General features: G+C 32.1%; 1 protein-coding gene across 2 annotated transcripts in view; it reads right to left on the bottom strand.

Annotated features, from left to right (window-relative positions):
* The window catches only part of LOC134708045 (condensin-2 complex subunit G2-like), a 71,891-nt gene that overhangs the window by 15,087 nt on the left and 31,403 nt on the right, over window positions 1–25,401 (bottom strand). For both annotated transcript variants that reach the window (XM_063568305.1, XM_063568304.1), the window contains exons 12-22: window positions 23,207–23,386; window positions 20,623–20,775; window positions 19,637–19,859; window positions 18,620–18,741; window positions 15,325–15,432; window positions 12,622–12,699; window positions 10,266–10,336; window positions 9,193–9,370; window positions 8,315–8,488; window positions 5,817–5,936; window positions 3,974–4,264 (exon numbers count right to left, since the gene is read on the bottom strand). In XM_063568305.1, coding sequence (XP_063424375.1) covers window positions 3,974–4,264; window positions 5,817–5,936; window positions 8,315–8,488; window positions 9,193–9,370; window positions 10,266–10,336; window positions 12,622–12,699; window positions 15,325–15,432; window positions 18,620–18,741; window positions 19,637–19,859; window positions 20,623–20,775; window positions 23,207–23,386 — 1,698 coding nt within the window. The remainder of the gene's footprint in view (window positions 1–3,973; window positions 4,265–5,816; window positions 5,937–8,314; window positions 8,489–9,192; window positions 9,371–10,265; window positions 10,337–12,621; window positions 12,700–15,324; window positions 15,433–18,619; window positions 18,742–19,636; window positions 19,860–20,622; window positions 20,776–23,206; window positions 23,387–25,401) is intronic.

Below are 25,401 nucleotides of genomic sequence, written 5' to 3'. Positions count from 1 at the left end.
CCACTCGCTTCTGGAGCTATATATATGGTCAAGGTCAGGTAACTCCTGTCAGAAAGGCAAGTACACTATACACCCAAATAATACCATTTACCTAATTGACATATTTATAATATTAAATAAGAAACTTACTTGAGAGTGTAAACTAAATATTGATCATTGAGCCCTGAAAAAAGGTCAATATAAGACAGACATGTACACCCGAGAACAATTTTATGGGCCAGAGTTCAAGAATTAAACGAAGTTCAATAAACTGTTAACATAGAGATATGTCTTGCATAATCAATAATATGGCTCAATGAAAACATACATTTTATGAATAGTGATTAAGGATTATGTATTAATGTTACTTGAAAAGCTAACAGCATAATAAACTGATATTACCACAACTTCATGGTAAAAACTTTAAATGGAGAATGTAAGTGTTTCACATTATCACTTTAAATGAATAATTGGGGTGAAATCTAAACTAGCATACAATCTTAAATATTTATTATGACATTGATGATAAACATGAGTAGGGGTACTATTAAGATTCCTCTCATGAACATGCATAAGTGTACTATTAAAAGTTTATATGATATTTATGATGATCATGAGTAAGTGTACTATTAAGTTTCATCTCATGAACATGAGTAAGTGTACTATTAAGTTTCATCTCATGAACATGAGTAAGTGTACTATTAAAAGTTTATTATGACATTGATGATAAACATGAGTAAGAGTACTATTAAGATTCCTCTCATGAACATGAGTAAGTGTACTATTAAGTTTCCTCTCACGAACATGAGTAAGTGTACTATTAAATTTCCTCTCAACTTCCTGGTAAATATCTGTACCTAATCAAAGAGCTGAATAGCTCTGAGGGGAAAGACAGCCCTTGTTTCTATTTCATTTTTTTTTTTTTTGGGGGGGGGGTATCTTTTGATAGTCTTCATATAAAGAATGAAAAAAAGAACAGCTAGAACATGTAGAAAGGTTGACAATATTGAAATCAATTGCTGTTTAATGTAATTTCGTTTCTTTAGTTTAACATTCAATTTAGACCAATGGAAGAGATCTGCATCTTCTAAATCTAAACATTCATTTAAAGTTGATAGTTAATTATCTAAAATTCAACTAGTTGAATTCTGTCATTTAACAACAACTACAATCTTTATAGTGTACGACTGAACTGCAGGCTAGGGCCATTTTCCATTTTTTCTGACAGTACTCTTAAGAATTTTAATTTTTTTCTTCAGAAAGTTAGGACTGAAAAAATCTATTCAGTTTTAAATTTCCATTGATAAAATTCCCAGTTACAACTCTCATCACAGGGATACACGTTTTAATAAAAAAAAACAATATGATTGATGTAAACTGTGTGAAGTTTGTTTCCAAATCCTACATTTTGAAATATTTGTAAAATTTCATGAATAAATAGGTTTAAACTACAAAATGCAACATTTGTAACTTTTGTTTGTTTGTTACCATTACAACGATTATGTTTGTACACAAAATTTAGTTTTAATGGAAGACTACTTATCATATACTAAATGTCACATTTTAAGTGTTTATTTTATTGGATAATCACTCATAATTTGAGGTGCTCCTGATTTGGAGAAAGATTCTCAAAACAGAGTTTTACAGAAAAAAATTGTTTCTCTCCCTAATCATATGTAGCCCCTCGGACTTTGTTTACTTTGAAAGTTGTTGACCTAGAAAATAAAGTATTGCATGCCCTTGATGTTTGAATCATCTACAGCAAACATAATTATGTTTAAATTTAACAAATACCATTTTTTAATTAGTGCACAATCTTTAAGAATTTTTTAAATAACCAGTGAAGGATATCCCTCCTTCTGCGTAGTGTGGCATTCCAACAATGACGTCACTATAAATATAATGTAGGTTGGATATATTTAGAATATCTCGTCATACTGATTTTAACGGTTTGTAAAAGAAACATAAATAATGTAAAGGAGAGCTCAATATACGATAATAATGAGAGAAACAGAAGGGAAATGAGTAAAAAAGTGTTTAAAGTCAATCTATTCATTTGTGTCTCCCAATCTGATCAATCTCAGTAAGATTTGTTGGGGGGTTTTCCACACTATAAAAACAAAATGAATGATGTGAGGGAATGTCACTCTGGTCAACCCCATAGGGGCTTGACGGCTTGAAGCCGTCTTTCCCCAAAAATGTTGAACTATTGATACAGGATATACGGAATAAATACTGGGCTGACACACAGACTAGGAAACATTATACCTCAACAGCAGAAACATACAACAATCAACCTACCCTTAAGGGCATACGATACAGTTACAGGGGAGGTAATGATGTTGCTAACGTAAAATGTTATTTTCGCGACGTCAAACTGTGACATATCGGGAAAAGATGCATTTTTCGACTGATTTTTATCATTCAAACTGATTTAATTTGAAAACGAGTTCATGGACCCCCATTTTTCAAAACAGCAGTTTGTTTCATTTTGCAGGGAGATTATGTGACCCAAATTTTATAAAACTGTAAATAGAGGATTTTTTTTTAATTTTGATAAACATGCAGCAAAAAGGCGTATTTTCCTCAATTCATGAACATTTGATGAATATGAGTTATTTCTAAATAAAAAATGCATAATTGTTTTGGATACTTATAAAATACAGAAATTACCGATTATTTAACAAACAAAAATTTGTGTTTATCTTTCATAACAAAAAAATTATGTCTGTCTTGCGGAAAAAAAATTACGGCCACAAATCTGAATTTTGAGCAAATATACAAAATTTCGACCTCATTTAACTCAAAAAGTAGCACATGAAGGTATATTTTTTATTACATATTGATTTAATCAGGTAAAAAATAGCCTATATGCAAATTTTCAAGAACTTGTAAATACAGGATCAAAACTGTATTGTATGCCCTTAAATTTCAATGAATGAAACCCTAAATCTTGCTCCAGTAATCTAAGATTTCAGGACATTACTCTGTATAAAACTATAATCTTCCGTTGTCTAATATCGCATAAATAAAGTCCTATAAGGAGTTCATGGCTAACACATTTTATAATTTGGGACATTTTTTTGTTAATACTTATTATCCATCTATTATTGTTTTCAAGCTGAAAGGACAAGCACAGTAAAGTAACGTTGGTAAAATAGCATCACAAAAGGTTAATAAGGCCATGCCGAATCATTCCTCATATCTTCTATTCTTTTTGGTGTCATTATTATTCTGCATATATTCCAGCTTTTAATTATGTTATTTAAAATTTGTAAGGGTTCCGCGGAACCCAGTGTCTCGCCTACTTTTGCTGTAAATCACAGGCTAAACAAAAATGAGGAAAAAAATCAATAAAAATATTCCTCTTGATACTATCTTATGATTGTAAAAAGCTTCTGTCCAAGTTTGGTAAAAATCTAGAATAATTAATGAATCTAATAAATGTTTTGAAAACTTTAACTGCAGACATGGCAGACTGTATGTAATGTTCACTGGAAGAAAATCTAAGTCCATTTAAAAGTAAAATACAGAAAAAATGGAGTTGTCTTTTTACAAAATTTACTTCTGGATACTATCTAATGATCATAAATAAGCTTTTGTCCAAGTTTAGTACAAACCCAGGATAGTTTAAGAAAGTTATTAAAATTTTAAAAACTTTTACCACAGAGTGAATGTTATGTTTCCCACAGAAAAACTAAGTCCATTTAAAAGTAAAATACAGAAAAAATGGATTTATTTGTTTACAAAATTTACTTCTGGATACTATCTTATGATCATAAACAAGCTTCTGACCAAGTTTGGTAGAAATCCAGTATAGTTTAAGAAAGTTATTAAAATTTCAAAAACTTTAACCACAGAGTGAATATTTGTGGACGCCGCCGACGACGACGCCGACGGAAAGTAGGATCGCTTAGTCTCGCTTTTTTGACTAAAGTCGAAGGCTCGACAATAATATACAATAATACAGCTTTTTATGGGTTTTTTTCCTCACCTGTATTACATTTGATGCAAGGTCAATTGCATGTGGTTTTGCCTTTCCAATAGAGCGTTTTCTGGATCTACCTCCAGATAATAACACAGTAGCATCTACATTATATAAAGTACGGCTAAATACACCTTGAGTAAAATCTTGTGTATTTGAATGAGTGTTGTTATCTGATTCAGAAGACAGACTTGTAGAATTATTTGACCTTGACTGATCCTGTGATTCTAATACAGGTAGCAGGTGAGAATCACTCCAGCTAATAACTTGACCAAGCTTTAGTATTGCACTATTATCACCCTGAAAAAATTACAATAAATTATGAACATCATGTATACACAAAAATTCAAAACAATTGACAAAATCGTCATTAAAAAGCAAAAATTCCACTAAGCCTGATGATTTCAGCCTTTGTTGACTGTTTGTAGATCTTGTCTTACTTATCATTTTTCCACAAAAGTATTCTTTGTATTTTCAAAATAATTGACAAAATGAAAAACAAAAATAGCATTTAAAGGCTTTAACTCCTTTAAGTTGTCTGACAGTTTTTATGTTAATGGTAGATCTTTACCATTCTGTCCTAGCCATTCTGTCCCCCCCCCCCCCCCCCCCCCCCTAAAAAAGACTTATAATTGTCATACATGGGAAATATCTCCTAAAAGAAATTGACAAACAATTTCAGCTTATAGATCATTTATGTCATTTAGTTTTTCTTTATCTACCAGTGTTTACTTAAAAAGAAAACTCTGTAAAGAATTGACTGACAGTTTCAGCTATGTTGATGTATTTGTAGATATTGTCCTCCTGATCATTTTTGATTTTAAAGCTCCTTTTTATTTGTTTTACAAGGATCAGAATACCTCTTTTATGATTCCCACTCAAAACATTACAAAAACAAGTTATTTTCCTTTGTTGAATACCCTGATGAAAGTGTAAATATGGCGCTTCTGTTTGTTAAAAATCGTGTCAAAATCAGTTAAAATTTATGGAATTTACGAGAATTTGAAACATGGGAACATTTTTTTTTAAGGATATGGATGAATTGAAGCCAGACTTATAGTATACTATTTTACACAAAATGCCGTTTGAATGGACATTGTTCAGTGCAAGGAATTTGTGCAGCCACATTCAATTTTTCAAACTTTTTGTCGTTTTTGGGTCCAAAAGTTGAATTTTGAGAATTTCCCCTAAATAATGCTGAAAATTAAAAAAAATTATGAAGGCAAAATTATAAAAACATGAACAAAACTCTGTACATGGAGTTAGTGAATGAAATAAAGACACAAATAACTTCAGACAAGTTTTTATTGATATTTATTAAGAAGATCTCCCAATTGAGTAACAGTAGCCAGGAAAGACATCGTCTTAGAGTAGCTTCTGTTGAGGAATCTTTCAGTGAAAGTGTTAATTACCACGACATCTAGCGACAGGGGCATAAAAACATGATTTCAAATGGGAATCTCAACCATATTCAAGATATTAAAATAATGTCAAAAAGAAGAGGCTAGGGAAGATCCCTGGGGATTTCATTTGATTTGTCTTGTGATATAGAACTCCTCCAAAAATTCTTTTTTTTGTCCTTTAAGTTTTGTGCAAGTTTGAGGACAACGTACAATGTTTAAGGCCAAAGTTCAAGATAATAGGTGACCTCTGACATTAATATAAGTCAAATGGTCCAATTACCAATACTGACCCCAATATTATCACATCTTATTGCTGTTCTCAAGTATCATTTAAACATGAAAAACAGGTAGCTTAAAAAAAAAGGGTCACTAATAACACAGGTTTACCCTTCTACATGCTGCTTTTTTTTAAAATGTTTGTTAAAACTCATTCTTTTCAATATACTAACATCATCATGCAGCAGTACAAGTAACTTTAGGTACACTGTAAAACATTCCACCAACAAATCATCTGTAAAGTCGTCGCCTTCTGTGGGTATTCTGTTGGTCATTCTTCCCTCAATACATTTCTGTAACAATAATAAAATAGTTAAAATATAAAAAGAATCAATTAGCAAGAAACTGTCCTTACCAACTATATGTACCTTTAATAGAACTTATAGTGCCTATTTGATTCCAATGATGCAAACACTGAAATGTCAAGCCTGTTATACTTAACATGACTGATGTTGAGTCTGTAACATGTGTAATACAAAGCTGTTACTTCAAGAATCACATTACGGTATCAATGATTAATGAAATCATTGTCAAGTTCAGATGAAATGAGGTTGAGGTCAGTAAGCCTGACTGACGGACATGTAGAACTCACAAGGAACCTATATATGCCAAATAAAATGTAATTCAACTTCTAACAAGAGTGCACAAGCTGAAATGTCTCGCCTTCTTTACTAATCATTGATATTATGTTGATAGCCCTAAGTATAAAGCCTTATTAAAAACTGTCACATAAACTTAACATTAACCAAGATAACTAAACAAAGACCAATGAACCATGAAAATTAGGTCAAGGTCAGATGAACCATGCCAGGCAGACATGTACAGATAACAATGCTTCAATACAACAAATATAGTTGACCTATTACTTATAGTTTCAGAAAAATAGACCAAAACACAAAAACTTAACACTGAGCAATGAACCGTGAAAATGAGGTGGAGGTCAAATAAAACCTGCGCCTCTGACATGTAGATCATAAAATATTTGCATAAACCAAATATAGTTGACCTATGGCATAAAGTATTAGATAAAAAGACCAAAACTCAAAAACTTAACTTTGACCACTGAACCTTGAAAATGTGGTCAAAGTCAGATGACATCTGCCCACTAGACATGTACACCTTACAATCATTTCATACAACAAATATAGTAGATCTATTGCATAAAGTATGTGAAAAACACACCAAAACACAAAAACTTAACTATAACCACTGAACCAGGAAAATGAGGTCAAGGACAGATGACATCTGCCAGTTGGACATGTACACCTTACAGTCCTTCCATACACCGAATATACTAGCCCTATTGCTTATAGTATCTGAGATATGGACTTGACCACCAAAACTTAACCTTGTTCACTGATCCATGAAATGAGGTCGAGGTCAAGTGAAAACTGTCTGACGGACATCAGATACAAGGTTTTAAACATCCAGGTCTCCTACTTTCAGATTTTTAAAGCTTTATTCAATCAGTTTATGTGACTGCCACAACCAGAGTGTAAAGCCTGTGTCTAGCATTCTTGAGATATTTGCACAGGCAAAAATAAACAAGAGTGTGTCCATAGTACAAGGATGCCCCACTCACACTATCATTTTACATGTTCAGTGGACCGTGAAATAGGGGTCAAAACTTTAATTTAGCACTCAAACTAGAAAGATTATATCATGAAGAACATGTGTACTGAGTTTCAAGTGGATTGGACTTCAACTTCATCAAAAACTACCTTGACCGGAAACTTTAACCTGAAGCGGGACGAACGGACGCATGAACGAACAAACGAAGGCACAGACCAGAAAACATAATGCCCCTCTACTATCGTAGGCATAAAAACTATTTCATAATGGATACTTTACACACCAAAAAAGTATATATATTTACAAAATATCTCTTCAAACAAATAACAACTAGAGGCTGTGTCGCTCACCTGTTAATGTGTTTACTGATGTCGGCCATCTTTGTTGGTAGGCGGGGTCATTAGACACTTTTTTTTAAAATAGATACCCTAGTTTTATGATTGTGGCCAAGTTTGGTTAAATTTGGCCAAGTAGTTTTAGAAAAGATTTTTATACAAGTTACAAAAATGACGAAAAGTTGTTCAATATTGACTATAAAGGGCAATAACTCCTTAAGGGGTCCTCTAACAGTTTTGATCATGCTGACTTATTTGTAGATCTTATTTTGCTGAACATTATTGCTGTTTACAGTTTATCTCTATCTATAATAGTATTCAAGATAATAACCAAAAACTGCAAAATTTCCTTAAAATCACCAATTTTAGGGCAGCAACCCAACAACAGATTGTCCGATTCATCTGAAAATTTCAGGGCAGATAGATCTTGACCTGATCAACAATTTTATGCCTGTCAGATGTTCTATTTTTAGCCATGGCGGCCATCTTAGTTAGTTTGACGGGTCACCGGACACATTTTTTAAACTAAATACCCCAAGGATGATTGTGGCCAAGTTTGGTAGAATATGGCCTAGTAGTTTCAGAGGAGAAGATTTTTGTAAAAGTTTACGGACGACGGACGCCAAGTGATGAGAAAAGCTCACTTGACCTTTCAGGTCAGGTGAGCTAAAAATGGGACCTAAAACCATTAACTATAAGCAATTTTGTTAACTTAATCTTGAGTACAACTGTACTTATAGTGAAAGGTTGTTTAAATGACTCACCCTGACATCTTGTAATGTTGCTATTAGTTCTACTACATTGTCTCTATATTTTGACAGAATAATAGCTTGACAAGTTGGATGCTTTATCAGGTAGGATATATACTCTAGTCCCAGCTGTGGCCGTGGTGCACTAGGTTCTACAAAACCAACACTCTTCCTTGTTCTTTTTACAGTCTGAAAACAAATATCACATATATTAAACCAAAAGGAGAGCTTTCTTCATACAAAATGGCATCTTTGAATTCATCTTTATTTAAGCCTATGAAGGAATAAGGAAAATCTCAAATTATTTGGATACCAAAAATGAAATAGAAGGTCAACAATAAGAGTATATGATGAAGATTCTGACAAAGGTTCATTTAATTCTTATTTTGGGTTATGGAGAATCTGATAAAGACTTGCTTATAGTGAGTAGATTCCATTGTAAATGCACATTTGGATAATACATTATACAAAAAAGAATTAAAAGGTGCTGAAGAAAAACATGTAAAATTCTATTAAAGTCTTACAATATTCTGTAAAGTGGTTTAGGAGATGTAGCTAGTCACAATCCTTAAGTAGACAGGGGACAAATGGAAAAACTATAATCTCCTTTGAAATGAGACATGCCAATACTTATGCAACTGCATATCAAATATAATTGACAAACATCTAGATGCTCCCAATAAACTGATCTAATCACAAACTAATTCATTGTTGACATCACCACTGCTGCTGGAAACAGTTTTCCCATAACCAAGTCTTCCTTTTTTCAATTAGGATATAAGTGACACAAAAATAAAGGATGAGGGAATGCTTAATCATGTTAATGATGGCAATATCTCTTTATTGCGAATGGAAATACTTGAAAATTACAGATACAAACTAAAATATATTACTGTAGCATAAGATGCCAAAATGTTCTTCACTGCTTTAGGCATTGATGCTTTTATCCATTCATCTATCATTTCAAAAACATCCTCAATTTTCCCCCAGTTGCACATGACCTCTAAAAAGCATCCATAGTCTTCAGTCTCATTTTCTTCCATTTTCCTCAATTTGGACAGACAACTTCGACTATAAATAGAACATTTCTGTATATTTTCAAAATCATTGCAAGTACCCCAATTTTTGACATTTTTACCTATTCTGTCTGTTTGTTTTGTTCACACATTGTTGTCAATATAATGGAATTTTATGTGACTGTCATACAAATGAAGTTTTACTAGCTATAAAACACAGGTTTAATCCAACATTTTCTACAGAAGAAAATGCCTGTACCAAGTCAGGGATATGACAGTTGTTATCCATTTATTTGATGTGTCTGGGCTTTTGATTTGTCATTTGTTAAGGGACTTTCCATTTTGAATTTTCCTCTGAAGCAGTATTTTTGTGTTTTCAATCTTTACTTGCAATATGTAAATGAAAAATGATACTGAACAATGAAAAAGTTTATTACAAATGATTTTTTAACTGAAACTGCTTCATGATAAAATTCTTGAAACCCTGTGTCTCACCTTCAATGGCAGATTTGTATTTTTAAGTGTTATGTTGCCTGTTAAAAGTAATTCCATTTATTAATGATTAATAAAATATGACTAAAATATTTTTTTGGAAAGACCTGTCTTCAAAATGCACAAGATTATAAAATCCTCATAATGAAACTATTTCCAAGATATATATGCACATGATGCACTTGGAGGTCAAATGCTTTCAAAAGCGACCAAGCCAGCGCCCTCTAGATGTCAGAGTAATCTCCCAAAAAATCTGTGAGTTAGCCTCACTTCTTTACATAGCCTTTGCTTTTATGTATTTTTTTTTATATTTTTAAAGATTATTAATTGCCTTCCTTCAAAACACAGGCAAATTCATATATATTTCACTGATTTATGATACCTTCCATTGAAAACCCCTACAGATTGCTGATATCCAGGATAACTGATACCTTTCAATGATATTAAACTAGAGTTACCTGACACTAGGTACAGATTTAGAGGGCAGGTTACCAGCTATCATAATCAGTGACGTCAATATCTGTGAATCCTTAAATAAAAAAGTTTGTATGAACAATTATATCAAATGTAAAATAATACCAATTAAGTTCAGAGGTCATGGAGGTGATGTGTTTATAAGATATATATTATATATATATACTCTTTTAAGAAATGCAATTCATGATGCAAAATTGTTACAATTTTTTTAAATATTTAATGAACTCAGATGGAATTTTCCCATAAGACAGAGATCAGAAAATATAACAATGAATTAAAACTGTGTGGTTTGGGTTAAATTTGTGTTGAGGGGAAAAAATTCCTAAAACAGTCAAGTGACAATTTCAATCATCTTGACTTGTTTGTAGATCATTATGACTGATAATTTCTGCTATTCAAAGATGTAATTCTATATAACTGGTACAGTTGTACATGTATAAGTTTATTATTATACCTCAGAATTTTTTTACTATATAAAAAAATGAAATAGTTGTGCTATTTCATTCCATAGACTATTTGCCAGTCAATAGTTTCAAAGACTATTACCCTGGTTAATAGTTTCATAATCACCTTTCCCGTAATTTTCATGCTTATTTTTCATTGGACTATAATGATGTCATTGACTATTTTGCTTGGCAATGTCAAACTCTAATATTGTAAACGATATAATCTGTTTGTGTTGAATGTAATTTCACTTACATGAGCAATTATAAAAGAAAGAAAATATTCGCACGCTTTTTTTTAAAGATATAAAATATAGTATCCTATTCATAATATGGGTTTGGTCGTCATATTGTAAAAGTGAATTTGCATTTGGTGTACTTAAGCTTAAATTAATCATATGCACGGAAAATTTAACACAAGTATTTATAGTCTTGATTGCAATTAATGAAATATTTACAAGTACAAGAAGAACTATAAAAAAAAACATATAGTTCATCGAGTGCATGTCAAGTTATGTGACATTTTTTTCTTTTCTTTCAGATGATATATGTACTTAAATTAGTTAATTTGGTATAACTAAATGACTGTGATGTTTAGTATAATAAAACACCTAATAACTGGTTGTGCGGGTAATAGCAAGTTTGTTATCCCTTCGCAAACCAACTCTTGCTCTCAGCTTTGCCTCAAGCTATAGTAGGTATTTCAGGGACAACAAACTTGCTATTACCCTCACACCCAGTCAATAAGTGAATAGTATTATATTGCTTGTATTTATCCTGCAATAATTGGGTATCTTATTTTACATATAATACAGCCCAACAGATATCCCTTAAAAACTCCACCCAAAGCTAGACTACATTTGTGTATTGCTGTTGATGAGTTGTATGAGCCTACGTGACCTCAGAATGTGTATTGCAGTTGCATTCCAATGACGTATTGCTTGACCTTATGTGAACTACAGATTAGTTCAGGTTTTGTTTCAAGCATTTCTTTAGAGCATTGAGAATTCCAACCATTTTCTTCTTACAGAAAAAACATGAACAGCAGGATTAACTCCATTTTCTATGGCACAAATATTCAAGTTCAAAACTTAAATGTGTACATGTGTACACGAAATCAACCATGCAACAATGTCAATTTCAGCATGTTAAGTGAATGTCTAGTTCAGTTCAAAAATCTGAAGCATAGGACAACTCATACATGGAGAATGTTTTATCGTTCATTTTTACTGTTGAAATTAATTATGTTAGAATAGATAATTATTTACTTTGAGCAATGAATTATTATTTACCATTCCTGATTCTTTTCTGAGAACCTGTTTTCAACAAAATATGTGATTTTAATATTACTATGCAGGCCTCAAGGGTTCTTAAATCGAAAATAAATGCAATAAATGTGAGTTTTTCTGTCTTTTAAAGCACAAACAATATACAGAATTAATTGCAGGGTAAAAACAATAACAGTTTTAAAGTGTCTTTAAAAATCAGCTGTATTTGTACTCGGCTTGAAACAGGAGTAATAGCTCACTAAACCTTGCATTACACCTGTTTCTCACCCTCGTACAAATACAGCTGATATCTAAAGACACTAGACAGTTATTGTCTATATATAGTTTAAATATCAGTATTGTTAATACTATAAGTAAAATCAGTAAAAAGTGTAAAAAATTGTCAATAAATCCTGTTATGAGCCAATTTACAACTTTGGTCATACTACTTATTAGTATATATATATGATACAACCTTTCTCTAATTACCATATGATATGTGCCAGCTCATTGCATGTACTCGTCCGTGCAAAAGTTTGATCTGATTATTTACATTGATTGAACAATGCATGTTTTGATAATAAACATGGGTTTAATTACAATAGAGGTGTTTGATAATATCTTACACTGAAGGCTTTAAACATTTCTGGTAAAGCAACCATGAACTTATTCTGTAATCCAACTAAAATCTCTTTGTTACATGTCTGTAAAATAAAATACCATATAAGCAGTCATTTAAATACATTCAAAACTTGAGGCATATACAATCTGGAAAACAAATTTGACATTAATAAAGAACCAAAGAATAGCATTTAAAGGGAAAATTTCAAGGATTTTCTTTTAATAGTAATGGCAATTGGGGAAGGGGATTATATCACTTTGTGGGTCTTCTTTTTACACACTGCTGTAACAGCAATGTTTCTTCAGACTGGCTTTGGATGAAATATCAATCATTATTAAGTATGTATGTAGGTATGCTTAAAGTCATAAGAAACCTCAAATTAAAAAAAAAAATGCATGTGTTTTTTTATAACTCAATGGATAGTTTTTATCATAAAACTTATGTATCGTCTCGTATTGTGTTTTCGACCGTCTGACGTTTTCGACCTAATTCTACTTTCACTTCCCGTATGCTGCGCATGCCCGCATGACGTCATATTCGGCTGCTATACTAAGTAACAATAGCAAATGATACCACGTGTGGTGAAGATTTTTCAAATAAAGTTATTATATTGAGTATTTACGTTTTTTTATTTGATATCACATTTTTGTACCCTTTTCACTAATACTAGTTTTACCTTCCAAAAGAATCGGTCTAAAATAAACGAATTTTCTAAACTTATGGCAGAGGTCTTTTTGCATGCAAAGTTAACTTCAAGGTCATTAAGTCACATGACTGACAGGTGGTTAGTTGTAATACTTAAAGTTAATTTGAATACGGAAATACGCATGCTCCTTACAGCTTTTTACAGAAAAAATAAAATAACAGTTAGATTTTATTTACATAAAAAAACATTGTCAGTGGAAATTACAGACAATACTCACCAACCTCACTTCACAATGGATTAACCAAAGTAATTAACAAAAACATGAATGTATACAAGACCATACAAGGCTTCAAAAGTGCCTCATTCTGAAATGTGTACAACTTGTCCAAAAAAGACATCAAAATAATATTTTATATCTTAGAGTTGTATATTTGACCATTTAATTCTTTAAGTCATAAGTTTGATGGCCTCTAACACTTTGATATAAACTTTGGTATCATATTTATAACCAATTTCGGATTTGTACGACATGTCGTTTCCGACTTTTGACCCGTTTTTTAGATAGGTCGAAAACACCAGACGCTTGTTTTTGTCAACAAAGGTGCCATCGATCTAATGAACTCAAATAAAAAAATAAATGAAAGATCAAAATATATTTCCGATACAATAGGTAGGTCGAAAATACAATACACGAGGATACATATACTTTTTTCTGAAGAAAATTCTTTAATATATTCATATTTAGAAGAAGTTTACCCGATTTTAATTGCTTCCTTCCAGTAAGCAATTCCTCTGACATATTATCCGTATGCAAAGTGACCTCAGTGTGACCCATCTTGTAAAATTCCAGTGATCACAATACGCATGGATGTCCTTAAAATAAACTATTATCTGAATTGACATGTAAACACATGCTCAATTTCTATGCATTTTTGTTGATTTTTTGTTGATTATTGACAAACAGGTGACAATCTTTAAACTTCAGCTTCAAAACACAAACTTTAATTACCTGCCATATTTTCACAACAACACTGACCGATTGAAAAAAAAATGACGATTATACGAAAAAAATGATAAATTTGTGCACAGAAGACTAAGTTTATGATGTTTGTATGCATTGGTTTTAGAATTGGCAGAACATTATTTTTCACTGGTCACTTGTTTCTTATGACTTTAAAAACCATGCAATATTCCACCAGAATTATTTCATAATTCACTAAACTTTGATTGTTAAGTAGTGATCTTACCGCTATTAGTAAATTTGCAACACTTAAGACAAGCTTTTCAGACTAGGGAGAGCCGAAAAAGTTCAGTCCCTGAAATTTTCTCCCAAAAACGAGGATCGAACCAGGAACCATTGTGTTTGTAGTCTAACCACTACAACACAGCTCTCATATTGATATTTGTGCTACATTTGTCATTGGAATTAAACCAGATATACCATTCCTTAAGATGGATAGAATAGAATTAAATGGAAAATGTGATTTACCTTAGGGTTTAATTGGAACTGTGTATCAACAACTCTGTTGTATATCTGCCCCCATTGATGTTTAATCAGCACTTTTTACCTTTCATGCATCAATCCCTATTTCACAGTATTACACCTTGTCACATAAAAAAAGTATGTTCTATTTGCACAAAACAATTTCAATGAAAAAATTGTGATTTTCAATAGGATGTCTTTTGGCATTATGTGTCACTAATCCCCACCATGTTTGCTACCAAATCAACATTCAATGACAAAATTTTATAGGCCTTCTAATCAATCCTACAGACAAATTCAATGCAATAAAGACAGCTATAATTTTTCTTTTTTCTGTCAAACCATCAAAGACTGGAACAAACTATCCTCTGAAAGTACTTAAAACACTACTACAGGAAACTTCAAGGGTGCACTCATGCACGATGCAGAAAAACATAAAGAGGCATAATAAAAATATTACATAGCACTTTGCATTCAATTAGAATTGGACCCTATTGTTTACTTAAATAGTGCAACATGCTCATAATTAGTTTCAAAATTAGGTAGCAAAATCTTTCAATGTAGTAATGCATATTTACCTTGTCTAACTCCACAGAAACTGAGTTCCACAACAACACTATAGCTTCAAGAATTCCAGACATTAGTTTGATGTTGTGTACTGAAAGTTCATCTTCTGATACATCAATCTGAAACATGTTATATGCAAACTAGAGGCTCTAAAGAAACTGTGTCGCTCACCTTGGTCTATGTGAATATTAAACAAAGGACGCAGATGGATTCATGACAAAATTGTGTTTTGGTGATGGTGATGTGTTTGTACATCTTACTTTACTGAACATTCTTGCTGCTTACAATTATCTCTATCTATAAAGAACTTAATTGGGCCAGTAGTTTCAGTGGAAAATGTTAATAAAAATTTACAAATTTTATGAAAATTGTTTAAAATTAACTATAAAGGACAATATCTCCTTGACCATTTTGGTCATGTTGACTTATTTTAAGGTTTACATTGCTGTACATTATTGCTGTTATAGTTTATCTCTACCTATCATAATATTCAAAATAAACGGCAAAATTTCCTTAAAATTACCAATTCAGGGGCAGCAACCTAACAACGGGTTGTCCGATTCATCTGAAAATTTCAGGGCAGATAGACAATTTCGTCCCTGTCAGATTTGCTCTGAATGCCTTGGTTTTCAGGTTATAAGCCAAAAACTGCATTTTACCCCTATGTTCTATTTTTAGCTGTGGTGGCCATCTTGGTTTGCTGGCCGGGTCATCAGACACATTTTTCAAACTAAATACCCCAAAGATGATTTTGGCCAAGTTTGGATTAATTTGGCCCAGTAGTTTCAGAGGGGAAGATTTTTGTAAAAGAATACTATATTTACAATAAATGGTGAAAAATTGACAATAAAGGGCAATAATTCCTAAGGGGTCAACTGACCATTTCAGTCATGTTGACTAATTTGTAAATCTTACTTTGCTGAACATTATTGCTGTTTACAGTTTATCTCTATCTATAATAATATTCAAGATAATATCCAAAAACAGCAAAATTTCCTTAAAATTACCAATTCAATGGGCAGCAACCCAACAACAGACTGGAACAATTCATCTGAAAATTTCAGGGCAGATAGATCTTGACCGTATGAACAACATTACCCCTTGTCAGATTTGCTCTTAATGCTTTGGTTTTTGAGTTATAAGCCAAAAACTGCATAACCCCTATGTTCTATTTTTAGCCAAAGCGGCCATCATGGTTGGTTGGCCGGGTCACGCCACACATTTTTTAAACTAGATACCCCAAAGATGATTGTGACCAAACTTGGATTAATTTGGCCCAGCTGTTTCAGAGGAGAAGATTTTTGTAAAAGATTACTAAGATTTACGAAAAATGGTTAAAAATTGACTATAAAGGGCAATAACTCCTAAAGGGGTCAACTGACCATTTCAGTCATGTTGACTTATTTGTAAATCTTACTTTGCTGAACATTATTGCTGTTTACAGTTTATCTCTATCTATAATAATATTCAAGATAATAACCAAAAACAGCAAAATTTCCTTAAAATTACCAATTTAGGGGCAGCAACCCCACAACGGTTTGTTTGTCCAATTCATTTGAAAAATTTCAGGGCAGATAGATCTTCACCAGATAAACTACATTACCCCTTGTCAGATTTGGTCTAAATGCTTTGGTTTTTGAGTTATAAGCCAAAAACTGCATTTTACCCCTATGTTCTATTTTTAGCCTTTGGGCCAGGTGAGCTAAAAAGATTATTGATTTGAGGTTTAGTTGGCTCTTTTGATTATCAAGAAATATCTAGAAATAATTCTATTGTGGAAATGCAATGCCAACAAAAATTGGTGCAAAATGGTGATTAAAAACCCAAATTTCAATGAATTCACCAAAATTAATTTTAATTTTTTTAATTACAGTCGATTCCACTTAATTGCATACCGCTTAATAGCATAATTCGATTAATTGCATACTTTTCTCCTGCACAAAACCATTTCCCATTCACCTTATGTTAAATTGTCCGGTTATATGCATAGCCTTACAAGTGGCATTTCGGTTTATTGCATAGAAAATAATCGCCAGCTAGATATGCTCAGTTAAAACTGACGAGATTTTTGACCGGAAACGGCAATTTGGTAAGTATATTTTTCTTGACATGAATGTGAATGCATCATAATTTTCATTATTATTTCACATTTACTTGTGTGTTATTCAAATAAAGTTTTAAAACAGTATCTTTCGTGTTTATATGATTATAGAAAAGGCCTCGATGTGTGCACAGGTAAAGTTTCCCATGTTCTATTTTAAGCCTTGAGGTCATAAAAATGTCAATCAGCTGATTGTTGTAAAAACACAACCATTCTATGATCTTCTATCTCAAAAGGTGTTAATTATTGATTGGATTTCAAACATTGTTCATAGATTATATTTTGGTGAATTTTTAAAACATTAACGCCTGCTAATTATCGATCATTATCCAATGTGTAATTTCGTAATTCAGCTTGGGTGATCTACATTTATGTTAAATATTACAGGGCATTTATATATGGTTGAAGAATTTTATACATCGATCTTTCCTTTATAATATTTTTCTAAAAGAAAATTAACTTCTGATTATTATATTTTCTCACTTTCAACACTCGTGTCCAGCAAATAACCCGTGCATGGCCCCGTCACCTGTTAACTGCTTTGCATAAACGAAACTGTGTAATTGGTAAATACTGCATATCAAAGGCAGTTCATTGCACAATTATTGTTTACAATGATTATAAACTGTGTAGTATTGTTAAACAGTTTATTTTATACAAAGCGTAACAATTTAATTTGTACATCCGGGTCATAGAAACAAATCTATTTTTAGAACAATTTTATTTTCGTATCTCAGGTAAAGGAAAAGTCGGTACATAAATAAACTAAAACAAAATGTGTTTAGAAACTTTATTGAAAGAATACACAATGAAATAAAATGTATGACAGTAGACAAATAACTTTTATTAGAATAAATAAGCATTCATTATGTTGTAAGTGGACTATGGACGTACATCTTTCTTCTTTGCTGATCTGCACTATCGATGTTATTTGACTCCGTAATTTGTCATTTCGGATATAAGCATACTCCGCTTTATTGCATAATTTCGTCTGACAAATAGGCTATGCAAATAACCGGAATGTACTGTACTTTTTTTCTTATCAACCTAAACACCAAATTGGTCATGTCTGGCAAATATGATCATATTTTACCCTTGACATGCACAGCTGGGGAAACTATGCTAAACTTACTTTCAAACCATGATTGTACTGATGAAATGTATTGTTCAAAGTCAAAGGATTGATAAAAGGGCAGTTAACAAACCTGAGAGTCATCTTGATCATTTTTACCACCGTCACCAGAAGCACTGTCATTTAATCTGTTCTTTATTGCTTCTGCCTTCATACATTGTAGTATGCATCTACACAACAGTGTGATATAATTCACTGGAATAACACAATTATACTTTTGTTACAATAGAATACATGGCAGGTTGTAAATGCTCTTTCCATTTGTAGGCAAATCATATAAGTTTCATTTTAGCTGTCACCTATAATTATAGATTATCGGTGATCATCTCAACGAGATTGATTTTCTCGCTTGAGCTGGGACGGCGAAAGCAAGAAAGGCAATCGAGTTGAGATGAACAATGATAATCTTTTTATCGCTATTTTACCTATGACGATGTTGTCAATTTCATGTCAATTTCATTAGCAACGCCACGTGCATGCTTAGTTTCTAGCAATAATTTTTCATCTCAGGTGAGTAGCATGATATGTAAATTATCACAAAAAAGGATCAAAGGAAAAATGCACAAAATAGCGATAATGAAGCATATCTCTTGCAATTATTATACATCATACAGAGAGGGATATTTCAATTTGTTGATTTTCAGATGACATTCAGTTGACTAAATTTTTTTCTCTCAATTTTTCTGGAAAAAGTAAATCAAATTCTTTTTGGTCTTCATATAAAAATTAGAAGATGCGGTATGATGACCAATGTTTAAAGTCTTGATGTGATGTAAAAGGAATATACTTCTAAAATAGCACTTTATTTTTTAAGAAATTCTATATTTAGTATAATATATGTCACAGTTTGAAATGCATATTTAGGCATAAGTACATTTGGGCTCCATATGGTCCAAATATACTTCCAATTCAGTAAATGTTTCATTCATGCAAATTCATCCACTTATGAAAACCACATAAAAATCACTATATCTTATCTGAGTTATTTTTACTTTTACATGTGTTCACAATGTGATTGGTTAGACTATTGGTGTCAATATAAATATATCATTACCAATGGTCATCTAATTACCAGTTATAAATAACATACCTGTATCCTGTATACTCATATGGTTATGTGCTTTGTTATAAAACTGTCTGGCTGCCCCAATGTTGGTCTGTATTAGGGTTACACATCTACCTATCTGAACATCAGCAGGTTTATCTGCTGGCATAAAGCTAGAGAAGATCAACTTCATTATACGCCTAGCAATAGGAGGTGTGTCTATCTCTAGTCTGGCAAGAAGATGCTCAACAGGGACAATGCTCCAAAACTGAAAAAAACAAAGCACAGTGAAAATTTTATCTATCATCAATTTTGAGGAAAATTAATAATAATGTTTAATCAATATATTTCTATTTCCAAGGAGAATATTTCCTGTAATAGGGAATATTCTCCACTAAGTGATCATGACTAATCCTGCAGTCCATATGATTTATGATGATAATATCTCGACAAAACAAAGATTTCCATATAGATTTTCTTTAGTTAAGTTTTTGTGTTTTTTCCAGGGTAGCAGGTTATGTTAAAAACTGATGTGTACATTTATAGGATAAGGGCATTTTTGTGTTTTACGGTTGCCAGCTGTGTTTATATGTTTATTTATTCTATATATTTATACTAGTTTGCTCACATTTTGAAATGTACATCATAAATGTATTGATATATAAAACATAAACTAAATGCATTCATCATTTTATTGAAGTGTAGTTGAGACATTCAACAAATATCTTTTTAGTAAGACCCAGTCAATGACTGTCAACATAATAAAATCATGTGACATGAACTGACATATCAACTTATAAATAATATAAAATTGTAAAAAAAATTGTGTATTTACCGTATGTAAAGATGGGATTTGAGGGAAAATACAATTACATATATTCTACATCAACACCTGGATACCTATTGTCAAAGTGTAACAAAAATGATTTTTTCCTGAATTATAAATGTCAATAATTTTTGCATAATTAATTAAACTAAAATCTACCATTTTAAAGATTTCTTAAACACAAAAATTAATCTAAGTTACCTACCCTAATTGCTCTAAGACCTTTGACTTTCAGCAACATATCTAACATGGCTACCCTGACCTTTTCTGAGGAATCATGGACAAAGTTCTTCAACTCAGGAAGAATTGGTTTCAAAACTGAATGGCATAAAGGATTATCCAGGAGGACTATAAGACCCTAATAAAATATAATAAGACATAAATTATAATGTGTAACAATTTAAAGCCTTTTTTCATGTCTTTACTATAGTGCATGCATCATATAAATTTTGAGCAATCTAAAACAATATAATGTACAAGACCAAAAAGGAGGAGTATTGGAACTAGCATTATTTGGTTAATTTGTTGGTGTTTGTATAATTTTACTTTTAGAGACCTTTGAAATCAATTTCTATTGGTGGTGCAATTCAGAGTGTTACTGAGGTCCACTGACATAATCTATTATAAAAGTCAAAGTTATACAAAATAAATGTGAAATGTGTGCTAAAATAACTGTGCAGTATGCCTTCTGTTCCTTTAAATATCATGAGGCTTGACTGAGATTTCCTGTCATGCTGTTGATCAGTTTTGATTGACATGTTTTACATGGACATAAAATGGGAGCAAATGTATTGATGAGATGAAACTAGAGGCTCTAAAGAGCCTGTGTCGCTCACCTTGTTCTATGTGAATACTAAACAAAGGACGCAGATGGATTCATGACAAAATTGTGTTTTGGTGATGGTGATGTGTTTGTACATCTTACTTTACTTAACATTCTTGCTGCTTACAATTATCTTTATCTATAATGAACTTGGCCCAGTAGTTTCAGAGGAGAAGATTTTTGTAAAAGATTACTAAGATTTACGAAAAATGGTTAAAAATTGACTATAAAGGGCAATTACTCCCAAAGGGGACAACTGACCATTTCGGTCATGTTGACTTATTAGTAGATCTTACTTTTCCAACATCTATTGCTTTTTACAGTTTATCTCTATCTATAATAATATTCAAGATCATAACCAAAAACAGCAAAATTTCCTTAAAATTACCAATTCAGGGCAATAACTCCTATACAGGTCAACTGACCATTTCGGTCATGTTGACTTATTTGTAGATCTTACTTTGCTGAACATTATAACTGTAACAAGATTATCTCTATCTATAATAATATTCAAGATAATAACCAAAAACAGCAAAATTTCCTTAAAATTACCAATTCAGGGGCAGCAACCCAATAACGGGTTGTCCGAATCATCTGAAAATTTCTAGGCCCGTAGATCTTGATCTGATAAACAATTTTATCCCGTCTAATTTGCTCTAAATGCTTTGGTTTTTGAGTTTTAAGCCAAAAACTGCATTTTACCCCTATGTTCTATTTTTATCCATGGCGGCAATCTTGGTTGGTTGGCCAGGTGATCTGACACATTCTTTAAACTAGATACCCCAATGATGATTGTGGCCAAGTTTGGTTTAATTTAGCCCAGTAGTTTCAGAGGAGAAGATTTTTGTAAAAGTTAACGACGACCGATGCCGGACGCCGGACGCAAAGTAATGGGAAAATCTCACTTGACCCTTTGGGCCAGTTGAGCTAAATTAGAAACAAATGATTTGTGTCCGTCCTTTACATGGTAGTTCATTATTGCACAGTTATCTGTATTAAGGGAATACAATAAAATTTCAGGGGAGGTAATGAGGTTGCCAATGTAAGATGTTATTATCACATCATCAAACTGTGACATATCAGGAAAAAATGTATTTTACAACTGATTTAACTTGAAAAACTGAACATGGACCCCTTTTGTTTTCTGATACATTAGGTTTGATTATGCATGAAGGTTATTTGAACCAATTTTAATGAGAAATTAAACACTGATTTTTTCTAATTTGATAAATATACAGGGAAAATGATTTTTTTCCTAAAATCCTGAAACTTTATTTAAGGTTGGGTTAAGGAATTTGTGTCATATGTTCTGACTCCTTGATTTTTACCTACGATACAAGGTTAAATATTTTGTCTTGTAACACCCTTTTATCTTGACATACAAGACTTGGTAATTTACCAACATTTAAGCAGATTCTGGATTTCTTTTCTTTCAATTTGAGACCCAAATAACATTGCAAATATAAGGTAAAAGGATGAGCCAGCCTTTTACCACCATTTAAAAAGAAAATAATGAAATATCTCAAAAAGGAGCTCTATAACCTGTCAACATTTTCAGCTTATTTTGTTCCTTTACTAATGCTCTTCCGACTTATAATATCAATTTTTAATTCTTGATTTTTTTAATTTCAACTCAGTATATCCTCAAGCTTAATTATTTCCAAAGAAATGTTGTACATATCAAGAGTATATTTATGTAAATAAGATTTTCATAATGTTTTTAAGAAAATTTGTTGAAACAAATAAAGTTGGGTGTGTCTATACAAAGGATAGAAATGTCAAAAATTTGGATCCCTTTTGTCTCTTAAAGCAGCACATGAAAGTACATTGTTTATTTTTTATATAATATATTTGAATTGCTTAGGTGTGAAATAGTTTGTATGCAAATTTTCGTAAAAAAAATCATTTTGGGATATAAACTGTATTGTATGCCCTTAATTAGTTGATGAATGAATACGGTGAATACCTTGATGACATTCTCCCTGACATCAGCTGAAGAAGCATCCCACATCAGCTCTAGGATAATTTTAGATATCAGACTTTGTATTATTTCTGCAGGGATCATCTCCCAGTAAACTGACATGATCTTAAACACTCCAGCTACAGCAGTACTTCTCACAACAGGAACAGGGTCATCCAATAAGATCTGAAGTCAAATATAGTAAAAATTCTTGGAAATCTAATTACAAATTTCTTCAATCAAACAAATCTTATTAGAGTGCAATCATACAGGCATGAATATATGATTACTATGTTGCTGCCAAAAGCTTACCTCCTGTTGATGTCATATTGAAAAGTAATTTTTAAAATCCAAGAAATGAATCACATCACAGTTATAAAATTCTGGTTATAATAAGTATCTGACAAACTGCAACTTTAACAATTAGTTTAGTTTTTTTTTTATTTCTTATCAAGAATTAAATAATCTTGATACCTTTCAGAAAAACAGAAAAAAGACAAATTGAATAGAAGGAAAACTAGAAAATCAAAAGCTAATGCTCAAACTGACTACAACAAAACCCACAAGAAAGTTAGACAGTGTGTAAGAAAAGATAAAAGAGCATACATTGAAAATCTTGCCTCACAAGCTGAGGAAGCTGCAAACATGAGAAACATGAAAGATCTGTATGATACCACCAAAAACCTTGCTGGCAAATTTAAACAAACCGGTCAACAAGTTAAAGACAAAAATGGGAAGGTCCTAACCACTATTGAGGAACAGATTGCTAGATGGGCCGAATACTTCAAAGAACTTATGAATAGACAACCACCAGCTAATACACCAGTCATCAACAAAGCAGATGAAGAGCTTCAAATAAATCTTAACCTAACAACAAAAGTAGATATTAAACAAGCTGTAAAAAAGTTGAAGTCAGGAAAGGCAGCAGGTCCGGACAACATTCCACCAGAAGCCCTTAAGGCCAGCTCAGACCTAACAGCTTACCTCTTACATAAACTATTCCGTGATATATGGCAGCAAGAAGAAATACCTCAAGAATGGAATGGGGGCCACAAAATAAAACTACCAAAGAAAGGCAACCTCAAAGAATTAAAAAATTACTGAGGAATTGCATTATTATCAGTGGCAGCAAAAGGTACTGAATAGAATTCTCCTTATACAACTTCTTAAGGCTATAGACAAAAAACTCCGTAAACAGCAAGCAGGATTTAGGAAAGACCGATCATGCATAGACCAGATAGCCACACTATGCATGATAATTAAACAGTCCTTAGAGTGGAACACCTCCTTACTGATTAACTTCGTTGACTTTGAAAAGGCATTCGATAGCTTGGACAGAGAAACCCTTTGGAACATCATGGCTCCCTATAGAATACCACAACCTTTCATAAACATCATCAGAAAGTCCTATAACAACATGAAATACAGAGTTATACATGAAGGCAAGCTCAGTGAGAGTTTTGATGTTAAAACTGGAGTAAAACAAGACTGTCTGCTATCACCTTTTCTTTTCCTCTTAGCAATGGACTACATCATGAAAGAAGCAACTGAAGGGAAAAGAAATGGAATCCAATGGACAATGAGGCAACAACTAGAAGACTTGGATTTTGCAGATAATGGTTTTACACTAGTAATTTTGGGGCCCTTTATAGCTTGTTGTTCGGTGTAAGCCAAGGCTCCGTGTTGAAGGCCGTACTTTAACCTATAATGGTTTACTTTTTAAATTGTTATTTGGATGGAGAGTTGTCTCATTGGCACTCACACCACAGTTTCCCATATCTACTTATATCCAGTACACAACAACAAATGCAAGAAAAAACAACATTCAGGAATATATCAGTTTGCAGTATCGGATCATCTATACTTATTCTTTCACATAATTTTTATAGATTAAGCAAATGACAGCCATGTACATTGTACTTGAGTTTATGTGTGATTTGTGAAATTTTTTTGGCTTTATTTGAAAAAATACGGAACAACTAATTGAAAATTTTCCAAAGAGTAAAAGAGAGCTTTCTTCAATCATTCTCATTGATTCAGATTTCATGATATCTGCCCAATGCATAATCTTTCTTTCTTTTTTTTTCGAAATGGACAGCTGTGTATTAGACAAATAGACTATAGTATATATATCATGATATTGTCTTTAATTTTGCTATTTTATGGTGACTTGAAAAACACCGGTACCACTCAGATTACAA

This window comes from Mytilus trossulus, chromosome 2, assembly GCF_036588685.1.
Source record: "Mytilus trossulus isolate FHL-02 chromosome 2, PNRI_Mtr1.1.1.hap1, whole genome shotgun sequence".
NCBI classification, from domain to species: domain Eukaryota; kingdom Metazoa; phylum Mollusca; class Bivalvia; order Mytilida; family Mytilidae; genus Mytilus; species Mytilus trossulus.
The sequence above is the reverse complement of the archived record's forward strand: the minus strand, read 5'-3'. Positions and strand labels throughout refer to the sequence as shown.